We start from the raw sequence: 17,127 nt of genomic DNA on the forward strand, positions 1-17,127 counted from the left end.
ACTGCAGCTGGAGGATCATCAACTCGGTGAAAGACGCGCTTTGGTCTGCCCGAAACTTGTTGGTCTTCCAGCACAAAGAGTTGTCCCCGACCGATTGTTGCGGACTGGCACAATCCAAAGTCCAGGACTACGTGCTGAGGGACGCACTAAAGCTTGGGGCAGCTGCCGCAAAGGCGCAATGGGGAAGGGTCGCTGTCTAAGACCTTTCTACCACAGCGCACCGAGAGACTGGGAACTGTTTAGAGCCCCTCGGGCTGTACAGATCAAAATGAAAGGCTGTAAATGATTGTAATATTGTTTGTACTGATGCACCTGGTGATACATTTTGTAAAAGTTTAACCTGGATTGTACCCTTGTAATGTTGTTTTTGAAATGGTTTTGAATGTGATTGAAGATTTTTATGAATAAAGTATATTTTTACAAAAAAAAAGCTGCCCTGCAGTTGATCGCTTCTCGGCCTTTTGGCTAAGATCAAGTGTAGTGTTGCAGGGGCGACACCATGGTCCTGCCAAGGCAAGGTCGGGATGGAAGGGCGATAACCAATCGCAATCCGAATTCATACCGTGGGTTACCTATCACCGTCCGAGTCACGGTGAACCACAGCGACGAAGGAGGATCACCTATGGATCGGGGCTTCTTCACCAGGAGGATCCTGTTGAAGGCGTGCGGCTTCCAAGCTACGGAGATCTTCACCCTGCACGACTCCCGCAAAGGTGGTTATTTCGACGTGACTTTCAAGCGAGTGGCAGACTGCGTCCGGCTCCTGAGGGTGTTCGAGGAGAAGAGAGACCTGCCGGAGATGAAGATCCTGACGGCGGAGCCGCACTTTTCTCTGCCGTTGCAACGGGAACGTGAGGTGATGGTGCATGTGTACAACCCCTTCGTCCCTGTCGCCGACGTGGTCACCTTCCTCACCAGGTACTTCGATAAGGTGGGGAGCGGCACCGAGATTCGAGACGACTTGGGGATCTGGACAGGCAAACGCCTGTTTAAGGTCACGCTAAAGACCGATGGTAAGGGAGCCATTTTCCACCCTCCTTCCAGTTTCGCAATCGGGGGAAACCGTGGCTACCTGGTCTACGCTGGGCAACCCAAGCATTGTCGCTCATGCGGCAAGGCTGGCCATGTGGCGGCCAACTGCAGCGCCTCCCTCTGCAAGATCTGCAAACAGGAAGGGCACCAGACAAAAGACTGCAAACAGGCCAAGTGCTGCAACCTGTGTGGCGAGGCAAGTCACCTCTACAGGACCTGCCCCAAACGCTGCCGTACTTACGCACAGGCAGCCAAAGCCGACCAGGGGGAAGCAGAAGAAAGGTTCCGTGTCACTCCAACCACCAAGGCCCCCAGGGAGCTCAACGGGACAAAGGAGGACACAGAGAGAGACAAGGTGGAGAAAGAGATTGAGGCAACAGAGAGCCAGTCAACAGCACTACCCCCTGAACCTTCCAGCCCTCAGGACAGCGAATCAATGGAGGAGGAGGCAGCAGTGGAAAAGCAGCAGGGGGAGTGGCGGACGGTGAAGAACAAGAAAAGTAAGAGGGAGCGAAGAAGAAGCAAAGGCGTTTCCCAGAGAAGCGGCAAGAGGCGTCTCCCATCCGACACGGATGACAAGGGCAGCAGCTCTTCGGATGATGAAGTGCCAGAGCGGCACCGACAGAAGAGGCGGCAAAGCTCCAGGGCGTTGGAGGACGAGACACCCGAGCTCCAGAAAATTGGAGACAACAAGGATCCCAGCGCACCCCAACTTTGCCTGCAACCTGAGGAGGCCAGTGCACCACAGCCCCTGGAATCTGGGAGCAGTGAGGCAATCATCGCACCCCAGCTCCAGGAAGCCGGGAACAGCAACCCCCCAGAGGGGGTGAGTTTTGGAGAAGCTTCTCCAGCAAAGGTCATCTCAAAACCCGCTCACTACGTGAACCTCCAGATGCCACTGGAGCAGAACACGGCCAAGGAGATCTACCTCAGCCCATCCAAAGTGAAGGAATTTGAGCTCACTACGGGTATGAAGGAGCAGACTAAAGGTCTGGGACTCTCAGAGACAGTGGGTTTGGTAGGAGAATAAATGCTTTAATATGGGTTTAAAGATTGTATCCATAAATGTGCGTAGCATTAAATGTACTACGCGATGTGTTGCGACCTTGGACTACCTAGCCAAGGTCAAAGCTGACCTGTTGTTTCTGCAGGAGTGTGCGATACCGCACCTCAGCTCCTACAGGCAATGGTCACGATGGTGGTCCCACGGGCCATCGATCTGGTCGGGCGGAAACGACTCTCGTTCCTCCGGCCTGGGTATTCTGCTGCGGGGAGGCAACTTCACCGTCTCCGAGGTCAAGGAGGTGGTGGGCGGGCGACTCCTGGTAGCAGACGTAATGTACAAGAACGCTCCACTCCGGTTAATTAACGTGTACGGCCCGGCACAAGGGGCTGAGCGGCTGGAGGTTTTTCAGCAGCTCCCACTGCTGCTGGCGACCTCCAGGCCGGTCATTCTGGGCGGGGACTTCAACTGCATCATCGATGCGGCTGGACGATCCGGCAGGGCCGGAAGCAGATTGGACGCTACGTCCAGATCCCTGATGGAAACAGTTAAGGATGCCAAGCTGCACGACGTCTTCAGCAACCCTGCAGACGGAGCGCAGCGTAGATACACCTGGTCGCGGCCAGACGGGTCCATTCGTTCCAGGATAGACTTCCTGTTTGTGTCCCGTGCATTCACAGTCAGATCCACCGACGTCAAGCCGGTGTTCTTCTCTGACCACTGCCTCCTACTGGCGGACTGCCACTTGGAGGAAGACCTGAGGGTGGGCAGGGGGGCATGGAAGCTAAATGTGCAACTGCTGACCCCAGAGAACATTGAGGAGCTCAAGAGGGATTACAAAGGTTGGAGAACCGTGAAACCCCTCTTTGAGTCCCTGACACACTGGTGGGAAGTGATCAAGGGAAGCATCAAGAGGTTTTTCATCCGCAAAGGCACCCAGAAAGCTAGAAAGGAACAGAGGGAAATGTCCCGACTCCAGGAAAAGATGCAGAATCTGCTCCGGCTGCAGTCGATGGGGGTCGATGTCAAGGAGGAGCTCCAAGAGGTGAAGGGCCAGCAAGCCTCGCACTTTGCCTCGGAGGCCTCCAAGATCATCTTCCGTTCCAGAGTCCGCTCCGTGGAGCAGGATGAGACGTGCTCACGTTTCTTCTTCCAAAAGGTACACAGAGAGAGCTCTGTGATCAGCAGCCTGAAGGAAGAAGACGGCTCAGTAAAGTCATCACGGTCCGACATTCTGAGGATCAGCAAATCCTTTTATGCCGGTCTGTATGACGTGAAGCCCACGGACAGCACGGCCTCCCAGTCCTTCCTGTCCTCTATCACGGAGGTCTTAGACCACAGTACGCGGGAGAGCCTAGACAAACCGCTAACTCCTGACGAACTGACTAAGGCCCTCGAGTCCTTCGAGAAGAGTAAAACCCCCGGAAGCGACGGCCTGCCGGCGGAGTTGTATTCGGCTCTGTGGGACTTGATCGGCCCAGACCTGCTAGAAGTGTACGAGAGTATGCTCCTGGCCGGCAGCATGTCAGAATCCATGAGGAAAGGCATCATCACCCTCATCTACAAGCACAAGGGGGAAAGGGAGGAAATTAGAAATTGGCGACCCATTTCACTGTTGAATGTGGACTATAAGATTCTGTCCAAGGTCATCGCCAACCGGGTCAAATCCGCTCTGGAATTGGTGATTCACCCTGACCAGACCTGCTCTGTGCCAGGCAGGAAGATCTCTGACAGCCTGGCGCTGCTCAGGGATACGATTGCCTATGTACAGGACAGGGGTGTGGATACATGCCTCATCAGCTTGGATCAGGAGAAGGCCTTTGACAGAATATCGCACACCTACATGGGGGATGTGCTCTCCAAAATGGGGTTTGGGGAGGGAATTCGAAATTGGATCCAACTGCTCTACACTAACATCAGTAGCGCAGTCTCAATCAATGGGTGGGAAACAGATAGCTTTCCGATTAAATCTGGAGTCAGGCAGGGCTGTCCTCTCTCGCCTGTCCTTTTCGTGTGCTGCATAGAACCCTTTGCCGAGTCCATCAGGAAGGATCCGGGCATAAGAGGAGTGACGATCCCAGGCAGTGGAGGCACTCAGGTAAAAGCCTCCCTGTACATGGACGACGTCGCCGTCTTCTGCTCGGATCCGCTGTCGGTGCGCAGACTGATGCACGTCTGCGACCAGTTCGAACTGGCCTCGGGAGCCAAGGTAAATCGTGGGAAGAGCGAGGCCATGTTCTTTGGGAACTGGGCTGACCGATCCTTTGTCCCCTTCACTGTCAGGGCTGACGGCCTGAAGGTGCTGGGGATATGGTTCGGAGGGACCGGGGCATGCGTTAGAAACTGGAAGGAGCGAGTGGCTATGGTGAAAAGGAAACTGGGCATGTGGGAGCGACGCTCCCTCTCCATTGCGGGTAAGAACCTGGTCATCAGGTGTGAGGTACTCTCGCTGTTGCTGTACGTGGCGCAGGTCTGGCCCATTCCACACTCCTGCGCGATGGCGATCACTCGAGCCATCTTCCGCTTTATCTGGAGGTCGAAAATGGATCGTGTCTGCAGGGACGCGATGTACAAGCCTCTAGATAAAGGGGGAAAAAACGTGCCCAACATCGCCCTCATACTGATGGCCACCTTTGTGTGTGGCTGCATCAAGCGGTGCGTAGACCCTCAGTACGCAAACACCAAGTGTCACTACGTGCTGAGGTTCTACCTGTCCCCGGTGTTGCGAAGGATGGGTCTGGCCACGCTGCCGCGGAACGCTCCAAGTAGTTGGACCGTGCCGTACCACCTGTCCCTGGTGGAAAAATTTATGCAGAAAAACACCTTTGACCACAAGTCCATCAGGCAGTGGTCAGCACGTAACGTCCTAGAGGCCCTGAGGGATAAGGAGAGGGTGGACCCTGTGGGATGGTTCCCCGAGCAGACTGTCAAAGTCATTTGGCAGAATGCCTCATCGCCAGAACTTTCCAACAAGCACCAAGACGTAGCTTGGCTGGTGGTGAGAAAGGCCCTCCCCGTCAGATCCTTCCTACACGCCAGGAGTCTCACCCCCTCTGCACGATGCCCTCGAGGTGGCTGTGGTGGGGAAGTGACCGTTGTTCACCTCCTTGTGGATTGTGCCTTTGCAAAGAAAGTCTGGAGAGAGATGCAGTGGTTGCTGTCGAGGTTCATCCCGAGCAGTTCTGTGACACAGGACTCTGTGCTCTACGGGCTGTTCCCAGGGACACACACCGAGACAAACATCGACTGCAGCTGGAGGATCATCAACTCGGTGAAAGACGCGCTTTGGTCTGCCCGAAACTTGTTGGTCTTCCAGCACAAAGAGTTGTCCCCGACCGATTGTAGCGGACTGGCACAATCCAAAGTCCAGGACTACGTGCTGAGGGATGCACTAAAGCTTGGGGCAGCTGCCGCAAAGGCGCAATGGGGAAGGGTCGCTGTCTAAGACCTTTCTACCACAGCGCACCGAGAGACTGGGAACTGTTTAGAGCCCCTCGGGCTGTACAGATCAAAATGAAAGGCTGTAAATGATTGTAATATTGTTTGTACTGATGCACCTGGTGATACATTTTGTAAAAGTTTAACCTGGATTGTACCCTTGTAATGTTGTTTTTGAAATGGTTTTGAATGTGATTGAAGATTTTTTATGAATAAAGTATATTTTTACAATATAAAAAAAAAGCTGCCCTGCAGTTGAGCTGTGGCTCAGTTCATAGCACCCTCGCCTTTGAACCAGAGGGTTGTGGGTTCATGTCCCACTCCCGGAAACCAAGAACTGTGATTGTACGCGAAAGAGTTGCAATCTGTGACTGTTGATAACTCGAAAAGAGTATCTCGGTGCTGCCCTGCAGTTGAGATGACACACAAGCACGTTGTGGAGGGGAGGGGGTGGGGTGGGGTGGGGTGTGGGGGAGAGGGAAGTGGCTACGCATTAGGCAAACCTTGTATAAAGTGACCATTCCTCTGCAGCTGAGATGGTTCAGACGCAGCCACGTTGACATGATTGGAGTTGGGCTTCTAGCTTCTCTGCCCACTCAAGCAACGCAGAGGCATCAAAATTCCACCAAATGCTGCAGAGCTTTTCATCCCTCGGGCAAAGACTGGAAACTAATGAGTGTTTTAGTGGACTGCAGAACAGTTGGAGGACTGGGCATGTTGTACAATCTCCTTGCTAAAGCTGGCCATGGAGCAGTCACTGGTGGAGGTGCTCACAGCCCCTTCAATGTCATCATCCCAGTTTGGACCATGGTTCAAGCTAACAGTGCAGCCTAGCAGTGCGGGTTAAGAGAATGCCTGTGCCTGAGCTGAGCACAGCATGCAGTCCAATGGGCAAAGCTGCTGCCAATCGGTCAGGTGGAGTGAGGCGGAGGTGGTTGGGGTTTCGGGCAGCCATGAAGCACACTAAACTCTGGCCATTCAAGTGGTGGCCACACTCTCCGGGATGTGTTAAGGGGCATTCAGACTGAACCAGAACAAGTTCTTAGTACATCCATGCTAGCCTACACAACTCTCTCTTTCATCCTGCAGGAGAAGTACATCAGGATCATGGAGCCTGGTGAACCAGCTGTATGCCTAATGGCATACATAGAGTGAAGACAATGAAGAAGAAATCGACTCAGGTGCCTGGCTGCGCGGAGGGGGGAGCAGCACCTTCTGGAAGAAGGGGCGGCTGGGGCTCCCACACATGCTGCCAAGGAGCCACAGTGAGCCATCGTAGGCCAGGGCCTAGCTAGTCCCAGGGTCTATAGACGCCGCCTTTCATTCTTGTAGATGACTGAGAACCAGTGTCGCCGAAGACTGCACATGTCCAGGGAACTGGTCGATCACATCTGCCAGCTGCTGCAGGATTTGGTGCCAAGTGGACACGGAGGGCACCCACTGCCAGTGGCCATGAAAGTGACCGCAGTGCTCAATTTCTACGCCAGTAGCTCCTTTCAGGGCTCCACAGGTGACCTCTTTGGGATTTCAGAAGCCTTCACCCGCAAATGCATCCATGAGGCCACGGATACCATCTTTGCGAGGGCACACAACTTTGTGCATTTTGCCCAGCACCAGGAGAGCCAGGATGTAAGAGCAATTGGATTTGCCCAGATCTCGGGTTTCCCGCAGGTGCAGGGTGCCATCGACTGCACTCACGTGGTGCTCAGATCTCTGTTGCAACACATGGTCAACTATGTCAACCGCAAGGGCTTCCATTTGCTGAATGTGTAGCTGGTGTGTGACCACCACAAACGCATCCTGCAGGTCTGTGCACGGTTTCCAGGGAGTGTGCACGACTCCTACATTCTCAGTCAGTCACAGATCACTGACGTCTTCCAGGGTTCACAGAGGCTGCAGGGATGGCTCCTCGGGGACAAGGACTACCCAGAGATCACACTCATGCGGCGGCCTCAGACCGCAGCAGAGCGACAGTATAACGAGGCTCATGCTGCAACTTGCAACTTGGTGGAGCAAACCAGCGGGATGCTGAAAATGAAGTTTCGGTGCCTGGACCAGTATGGTGGAGCCCTGCAATACAGTCCACAGAGGGTGTCACACATTGTCGTTGCCTGCTGCACCCTTTACGCTTGGTGCTGCAATGGGGAGAGGAGCTGGCTGAAGAGGAGATGCAGGAGCTGGAGGTCTCCTCCGATGAGGAGGAGGTGGATGGGGATGAAGGTAAGAAGGTCCTCGAAGGTGACGATGATGGCGCTGAGGCCCTCACACTGGCCAGATGAGGCAGGCTTGCTCGGGAGGCCCTCATAGCTGCTAGATTTGTGGAGGATGATGACAACATGCAGTGAGGAGACACCATACGATCCTCACATTGCATCTATGAACGTTTGACTCCAGTCCGGCTTATGGCAGTGCGCATACCCTCTGTGAGAATGCTCCTGTCATGGAGATGTAGTGGAGGCCCTAATAGTTGCTCGATTCCAGGAGGATGATGACAACATGCAGGGAGGACACTCCAGAGATCTTCACACAGCGTCTGAGAATGTCTGACTCCTGTCTGGCTAAAGGCAGCTCGCTTGTGCTCTGTGATCAGGGTCATATCATAGAGATGCACTTTAAAAGCACCTGCTTGCCTTCAGCACTTGACCCCTTCAGGAGCACAGCGTCACTGGGCACAGATGCTGAAGAGATGGGGGCCAGGCCCAGCTTAAAGGTGCTGAGAGAACAAAGAGCGAATGAGAGAACTCTATGATGCCTGCCCAAGACACTTTGGCAGCAATAACAAGCACCGCTGATGTGCAGGCATCAGTAATGTGTCCAGGGAGTGTAAGGCTGGACCATCACTTTGGTCTGAAGTCTGCACAAAACACAGGGAAGACACCCTGGACTGAGACACCTGCCTTTATGTTGTGCAGAAAGGTTTCACATCTGAGTGACACGAACACTGCTGATCAGGACAAGGGGCCATAGGCAGGGAGACATTCCGGGAAGTTTATTGACAATAGTGAGCGTTATGTACATGTGATTAACACCCGTGCCCGGCTGTGCAATTACATCTTCTTAGCCTTCCTAACCCTGCTCCTCTTGTGCTCCCCAGCCATCCAGAGCAGAGTTGGAGGCAGCCTGCTGACCACTACGTCCTGTCTGTGATGGCCTTGATGGGCATCCTCTGGAGTGTCAAGGCCTGGAAGGCTTCAAACTGCTTTCCAGTTTCTGCTGTGTGGCAGGGGCACCTTCCTTGAGTTGTGGAGCTGGAGATGCTGGGGTGACAGGAAGGGTAGATTCGGAAGGGCTGGACACTTCTGGAGTCACATGGGTGATTGGCCCCGGGCTGTGCATCTGCTGATCCAGTGAGACCAGCGGCGGAGTGACATCACGAACATGACATGAGTGTAGGGAAAGCAGTTGATTGGTAAGTAGTTTTGGTGAGTATCTTTAGCCTTTAGAGTAAAAGTAAGGTCTTTAGTTTGTATTTAGGTCTCTAGTCTTTTTCCTCTCTTTTTCTTAAAAATACCTTATAAGTATTAGACTGATAGTGGTGTAAAAAAAAAATAATTACAGTAAAGTGTAAAGAGCTGGGGATCCTTCAAGTGTAAAGAGCAGTGATACTAGAGTAATTAGTTAATAAATTGAATAAAATATGTTAGTGATGTGCTGCTGCTGCAGCATGTGGGAGCTGCTGGACACCAAGGTGTTCCAGAGCGAACACATCTGTAGCTTGCAGCTCGAGGAGCTTTGGACCCAAGTTGAGGAGGTGGAGTCTGAGCTGCAGGCATTGCACCACATCAAGGAGGGGTAAAGTTATCTGGGCACTTTGTTCCAAGAGTGGCCATGCCTCTCAGATTAGGTAATTCAAATTTGTTCTGTGATCCGGGACAGGAGGGTGTGACTGCAGGTGAGGCAGGTATGGGGACCCAGCGGCTAGCGTTCAAGGAGCCTCGACCCCTGCAATTGTCCAACAGTTACGAGGTTCTTGCAAGCTGTGTGGACGAGAGCGGGGACTACAGGGAGAATGAACAAATTGACCACGGCACCATGATACAGGAAGCCACTCAAGTGGAGGGAGGAAATAGGAACATAGTAGTGGTAGGGGACAGTATAATTAGGGGGATAGATACTATTCTCTGTAGTGTGAGCATGAGTCCCGAAGGCTGTGTTGCCTGACCAGTGCCAGGGTTAAGGACATCTCCTCAGGGCTGGAGAGAAACTTGGAGTGGGAGGGGAGGGATCTAGTTCTCATCATCATTGATAGGACTAGAAAGGAGGTTCTGCTAAAAGAATTTGAACAATTAAGAACTAAATTAAAAAGCAGAGCCTCCAAGGTAGTAACTTCAGGATTGCTACCTGAGGCACGAGAAAACTGGCCTAGGGTAAATAAATTCAAGGAATTAAATGCGTGGGTCAAAGATTGGTGTGGGAGGAATGGATTTCAGTTCATGGGGCACTGGCACCAGTACTGGGATAGAAGGGAGCTGTTCTGGTGGGCTTCACTTGAACCATCCTGGAAAATCGAATAACTAGGGCTGTAGAGAGGGCTTTAAACTAAATAGAGCAGGGGAGGTTTCTGGACAGGGGATATATACACTTATAAAGCAAAAGGATATGGAATCATTGCAGGGCAGCTATTTAGGTAATGATACCCAGAGTGTGACAGGAAGGGACAGAGTGTACAAGTAGCGAATAGGGCCAAAGGAGGGGCGGGAATGGTAAAAAGGAAAAATTAATGGCTCTTTACTTAAATGCATGTAGTATTCAAAACAAAATAAATGAATTAATAGCACAAATAGAGGTTAACGGGTATAATCTTATAGCCATTACAGAGACATGGTTATAAGGAGATCAAAGCTGGGAACTAAATATTCAGGGGTATGTGACTTTTCGAATGGACAGGCAGTAAAGAAAGGGTGGTAGAGTAGCTTTTTTAGTATGAGATGGAATAAGTACAATAGCAAGGAATGATCTTGGATCAGAAGATGTAGAACCTATATTGCAGGAGGTAAGAAATAATAAGGGGAAGAAGACACTGATGGGAGTAATCTATAGGCCCCCTAACAGTGACTATACTATAGGACAGAGAATAAATCAGGAGATAATGAGGGCATGTAAAAAAGGCAGTACATTAATCATGGGTGACTTTAATCTTCATGTAGATTGGGAAAATCAAATTGGCAGAGGAAGCAACTAGCAAGAATTCATAGAGTGTATTCAGGACAGGGACAGTTTCCTGGAACAATATGTTGCGGACCCAACCAGGGATCAGGCTATTTTGGATCTGGTAATATGTAATGAGGTGGGTTTAATAAATTATCTCAGAGTAAAAGATCCCTTAGGAAGCAGTGACCATAACATTTAGCATTCAGTTTGAGAGTGAGAAACTTGGGTTGGAAACAACTGTGCTAAACTTAAATAAGGGTAATTACAAAGGAGTGAGGGCAGAGTTGGCTGGAGTGGATTGGGAAATGGGTTTAACAAAAAAGATGGTTGATGAACACAGGCAGACGTTTAAGAAAATAGTTCATGACTCAAAACAAAGATATATCCCAGTGAGGAAGAAGGATTTTATGAAGGAGATAAACCAACCATGGTTAACCAAGCAAGTTAAGGATAGTATCAAATTGAAAGAAAAACATACAATGTGGTAAAGACTAGTGGTAAGCCTGAGGATTGGGATAGTTTTAAGAACCAACAAAAGATGACCAAAAAAAAATAAAGAGGGAGAAAATAAACTTTGAGGGTAAACTAGTAAGCATTTTAAAAATGGACAGAAAGAGCTTCTTTAAATATATAAAAAGGAAGAGAGAGGCCAAAGTGAACATAGCCCCCTTAGAGAATGAGGCTGGGGAAATAATAATGGGGAACCAGGAAATGGCAGAGGAGTTGAATAAATACTTTGCATCAGTCTTCACGGTAGAAGACACCAATAGCAAACAAAAATACTAAATAATCAAGGGGCAAAAGGCAGGCGAGGAAATAAATACAATAACTATCACTGGAGAAAAAGTACTAAGGAAACTAATGGGGTTAAAGGCCGATCAGTCCCCTAGACCTGATGGGTTTCATCCTAGGATATTAACGAAAGTAGTTACAGAGATAGCCGATGCACTGGTAGTAATCTTCCAAGAACCCTTACATTCTGGAAAAGTCGCAGAGGGTTGGAAAACTGCCAATGTAACACCCTTATTCAAAAAGGGAAGGAGACAAAAACAGGTAACTATAGGCCAGTTAGTTTAACATCTGTCATTGGGAAAATGTTTGAGTCCATTATAAAGGATGTAATAGCAGAGCATTTAGAAATGCATAATATAATTAAGCAAAATCAGCATGGCTTCATGAAGGGGAAAGCATGCCTGACTAATTTATTAGAATTCTTTGAGGAGGTAAAAAGCAGGATAGATAAAGGGGAACCAGTAGATGTAATATTTTGGATTTCCAAATTGTTAAGGTCCCGCACATTAGGCTACTTAACAAGATATAGTGTTGGGGATAGTATATTAGAATGGATAGAGGATTGGCTAACTAATAGAAGGCAGAGAGATGGGATTAAGGGGGCATTTTCAGGATGGTAACTTGTAACTAGTGGAGTGCCACAGGGGTTCAGTGCTGGGACCACAATTATTTACAATATATATTAATGATTTAGGTGAGGGGAGTGAATGTACTATCGCCAAGTTTGCTGATGACACAAAAATAGTTGGGATGGCAAGTGGTGAGGATGACACAAAGAGTCTACAGAGGGATATAGGCAGGTTAAGTGAGTGGGCAAAAACTTGTCAGATGGAATATAACGTGGGAAAATATGAGGTTATGCACTTTGCCCGGAAGAATAGAGGAGCTGAATATTATTTCAACAGAGAAAGACTGCAGATAGCTGCAGCGCAGAGGGATTTGGGGTCCTCATGCATGAATCACCAAAAGCTAGCATACAAGTTCAACAGATAATAGGGAAGATAAATGGGATGTAGGCCTTCATTTCAAAAGTAATGGAGTATCAAAATAGGGAAGTCTTGCTAAAACTATACAAGGCACTAGTTAGACCACACCTATAAATACCGTGAACAGTTTTGCTCCCCTTATCTAAGCAAAGATATGTTGACATTGGAGGCAGTCCAGAGAAGATTCACTGGGTTGATCCCAGATATGGAGGGATTACCTTAAGAGGAGAGGTTGAGTAGGTTGGGCCTGTACTCATTGAGGTTTAGAAGAATGAGAGGCAATGTTATTGAAACATATAAGATTCTTAAAGGGCTTGAGAGGGTAGATGCTGAGAGGTTGTTTCACCCTTGTGGCAGAGTCTACGACCAGAGGGCATAATCTGATAATTTAAGACAGAGATGATGAGGAACTTCTTCTCTCAGAAGGCAGTGAATCTTTGGAATTCTTTACCGCAGAGGGCTGCAGAGGCTGGGGCGTTGAATATATTCAAGGCTGAGATCGACATATTTTCAATCGGTAAGGAAATCAAGGGTAACGGGAAAAAGCAGGAAAGTGGAGTTGAGGACTACCAGATCAGCCAAGATCTCATTGAATGGCGGAGCAGACTCGACGGGCCAAATGGCCTACTTCCGCTCCTACATCTTATATTCTTATGGTCTCCTCCCTCTGGGTGCCCACAGGCCCCTGGCTGACTCCTCGAGGAGAAGGGGTAGCTGCAGTGAGATCAAGCTGCACCACACCCCTGTCAAGTACACACTGTTTGAGACCCATAATGGCGTGAATGATGGAATTCAGTCCATGCAGCAGTGGAGGAGCGACATCCTGGACCAAGGTCTCCATGGCAGCTGCCATCTTACCAGTGTTGACCTTAGTGAGTTGGCATGCCAGCGCTGTCACCTCAGCCTGAAGGCAGACGAACTCTTCCATTGTGCCTTGCAATCTGAGGGGTGCTTCCTGATGTTCCCGAGCATGCCTTTGCAGTGCCAGCAACTGTCACATGACAAGTCCAGAGGCTTGTCATCTGACTCAGACTCAGCAAATGTCTGACCTCCAGCAGTCCTCTGAGTGCCAGACACCTGGGAAGTACCTGCTGTTACCTGCTGTGGATCAGACAGTGCAATGTGCTCACCAGATTGTGATCCCAAGTCTACTGTAAAGCTAGGTCCCACCAAGGTGTGTGTCTCTGCATTGGTGGAGGGTGTGGGTGAGAGCTGCGAGGGGACTTCATGGAGGATGCCTTCAGATTCCTCTTTAGAGGTTTCTTCGGAGCTTGATCAGGAGCCCTGGGTGATGGGCTCTGTCGGCTGTCTTCCAGATGTGCCTGCGAAAGCAAGGACAGATAATTAATGCATGTGAAACAGGACACATCATGCACAACATGGTTGTCTGATGAATGCTGCACTGCTGGGCCCTCACTTGGTAGAACACCGCCGACCTCACTGTCAGCACAGGAATGTTACAGATCTTCGCCGGCCAGCTGGATGGCTCTGTTTTCAAAGCCATTGAGGACCTTAATTTCAGGCATTCCTCCACTGGTCTGAGATCCCTCCCTCTTGTTGTGTGCCAACTTGTCCTGCATGAATACAGATAGAGAGAGTGTAAGCAGGATACCTGCCAGGCCAGATAAGTATGCCTGGCATGTGTGAGTGGTGAGTGGCCCCATGGACAGGATGAGGACAATGAAGGTGTGTGTGCAAGAGTGAATGGTGATATCCCTTGAGTGACTGAGGTCCCTGTGGATGTGTGATGGGTTTGTGAGTGTATGAGTTGAGAGTGGTGAGACGAGTAACTTACCCTGGGGTAACGGAGGAGATCATTCATCCTCTTTCTGCACTGGGTGGCTGCCCTCTTTTGCAGGGCGTTGGCGCTGACCACTGTTGCCACCGCCTCCCAAGACGGATCAGTGACGCTGCCCATCCTGCGGCCAAAGTGGGTGTAAAGGACATCACTACAAACCTCCACTGTGTACAAAAGGCGCTGCGGGACACATCAGTGAACCTGGGAGCTGCAGTCTTTTCACCTTTCGGGGCCATGTCTTCTTTGCAGCAGTCCTGGGCTGGCAGCTCTGAGAGGTGTGTGCACGGCTCCACTTTAAATATGGCACCTGGAGTGATGAAGCGGCGAGGTGATGGCATGGTGGGCGAATGAGAGCCCGCCCGCCGTGGGAAGGGCGTGTTTCCTGAGAATTGATAATTAATGTGGCGGTTTTATTAACCTGCCCTTGTCAAGCTCCACTGGCTCTGTCCCTCAACAAATCAATTCCAAGGTCCTATCCTTGTTTCCAAATATGTTCATTGCCTTACCCCTTTCTATCTCAACATTTTCTCTAACTGTATGTATTCCGCAGATACCCTTATACTCTCCAACTCTGATATACTGCTTATTCATCACTCCCTCCATTTTACCATCAGTGGCTGATCCTTCAACAGCCAATCCACCTCGCTACTTATCTCACCCCTACCAAAAATCTTATTTGGACTTTGATTTCTTCCCATTTACCCATCGCCACTTGGTAGCTTCTTTGTCCTCATCGTTGAACGTCCTGAGACACTCTAATGCATGAGGGATGTTGTTAGTTGTTATAAAGATTGACATTATTCTCACATTCCAGTGATGTTTGTTCATTCATTTTTGGAGGATTGGTGAGCCTCAGATCAATGCCAAACATGGATGAATAGTTCATTAGCACAGTCTAAGAAAAGGACGCTCCTTTCAATTCAAGCAAAATTCTGCGGATGCTGAAAATTTGAAATAAGAAACAGAAAATGCTGGAAAAACGCAGCAGGTCTGGCAGCATCTGTGTAAAGAGGAACAGAGTTAACGTTTCGGGTCTGTATGACTCCTTCAGAGCTCTAGTCATATGGACCCGAAATGTTAACTCTGTTTCTCTCTCCACAGATGCTGCCAGCCCTGCTGAGTTTTTCCAGTATTTTCTGTTTTTACTCCTTTTGATTCACACCTACTTTCCAGTCAAAATTAGCAAAGCCATTTTAACCTATTTGTAAATTATTATTTCCCATTTCCCCCTGTGAATATGTTCACCATACTGCAAACTACAGAGTATCCCCCAGATTTATATAGATGCTGGTAGATTTCTTTTGTACACAGTGTACTGTGTGACCACCTCACCTCGCCACCCCCCACCCAACCTCCACCCTAACCACCACCATAGGCGAGATCTGTGACATCATCAGGTCATAAGTAAACTGTCAAAAGGTCGAACTGAAAGCAGCTGTCCGAATGTACAGGTTTGAGTTATTTTTATTATGTGTTCTGCAAAAAGATCCAGGCCTTAGTTTTTCCCTTGACGCACAGGCACCAATGGATGTTTTGCATCAGTCACAACATCCCAGGAATTTTCTCCCACCACAGCATTTATAATAATTATACAATTTGGTCCATTTAATTGGAAATAATATAAATTTAGATTAAATTCTGTTTAAAAAAAACCTCTTCACATATTCTCATAACTTAACCTTTAGCCTCTAAGTACACTGGAAATATATCAGGAATTATACAGTGAAACATACTAAGTATATTACATGGATTGAGATAAAATTGAAATTTAACAAGGCACAACCTTCACACTGCAAGTGATTTGTACCCTCGACTGATGAACAAAGCAGACTTGCTTAAGGTCAAGAGATTGTAGTTATGCTGATGAAAATCCTGAGGAAATTCCATTACTCTAGAGTCCTTGCATGGAAAGAAGATGTTATGGTAAATGTAAGAGCCACTTAAAGGTGACTCAAGTTTATGAGGAAGTCTGACGATACAGCTGAGAGATGAAAGATTTAATAGCAATTTACATGAATAGCATGTATGTGAAAAAAGACTAAAGTAACTCCCTCTTTCCCAAAAGGGTTTCTGTATTCAACTCAAGAACATTCTTTTCTCTTTGTTTTAGCTGCTTTGTAATGCTGGTTTAGCAGCCTTGTGTTTTCTTAAGTACTGGTGATTTGATTTGCTGGTATCAAATTCCCACGATGAAATTAGATACACCATTTACACATTCAGCCGTTACAGCTAATGACCAACTCTTGTACTTGAACTTAATCGCCATTCTGTAGTCAAATAAACAAGTGTCTGGAATGTTAATGATGTTTTACTAATCCCCCATCTGCACTGAGAGGTGTGAGTTCAACAGAATTACATTTGACTCTTTGATTTGACAATGTTTATGTTAAGGAGAAAATAGTTCACATTAGCAGTGTAATAAGGCATCTTACCGCATCTTACAAACATAGTAAAATCTCATCCGTATCTAAATCCATTGGAATGCAGTGTGTATGAAGTGTAATTAATGAACAGAACTTTTGTATTTTAAATGATAACTTTTCTTTTTCCAGTTTAGTTTTCTCTTTGGTGGGACTGCACTTCATCAACAATCTTTCCAGGAAAATTTATCACATTTCAGAACATCCAGATGTGACAAAAGTGCTTAAAAGAAGGAAGAAGACCTGAAGCAAGCCAACATTTTTTGTGAAGTACAGTGTCAATAAAAATATTCACAGCATCTAAATCTAATGTGGTAAACATTTTTTTTTCAAATGTACATGAAGTAGGAAATAGAAAGGGGAACTTATTGTTGACAGGAGTGGGCCAGCAGCTGTAGGAAACCATAAATTGAAACCTTTTGTGTGATATTAATAACAAATGTTTAAGCATTCAAAATTCTAATCTGAATTTCTGTCTTGTCTGGGGACAAAAGTCAGGAGCTCAAT

At 48.4% G+C, this 17,127-nt stretch overlaps 1 protein-coding gene across 1 annotated transcript in view; it reads left to right on the forward strand.

Annotated features, from left to right (window-relative positions):
• Positions 1-16,919, forward strand: part of krtcap2 (keratinocyte associated protein 2) — a 303,563-nt gene extending 286,644 nt beyond the window's left edge. Inside the window, exon 5 of the mRNA XM_078565988.1 lies at positions 16,753-16,919. Within this exon, the coding sequence (XP_078422114.1) occupies positions 16,753-16,867 (115 nt within the window). The 3' untranslated portion in view covers positions 16,868-16,919. The remainder of the gene's footprint in view (positions 1-16,752) is intronic.
• The last annotated feature ends 208 nt before the right edge of the window (positions 16,920-17,127 follow it).

Source organism: Cetorhinus maximus, chromosome 2 (genome assembly GCF_964194155.1).
Source record: "Cetorhinus maximus chromosome 2, sCetMax3.hap1.1, whole genome shotgun sequence".
In the NCBI taxonomy this organism is placed as follows: domain Eukaryota; kingdom Metazoa; phylum Chordata; class Chondrichthyes; order Lamniformes; family Cetorhinidae; genus Cetorhinus; species Cetorhinus maximus.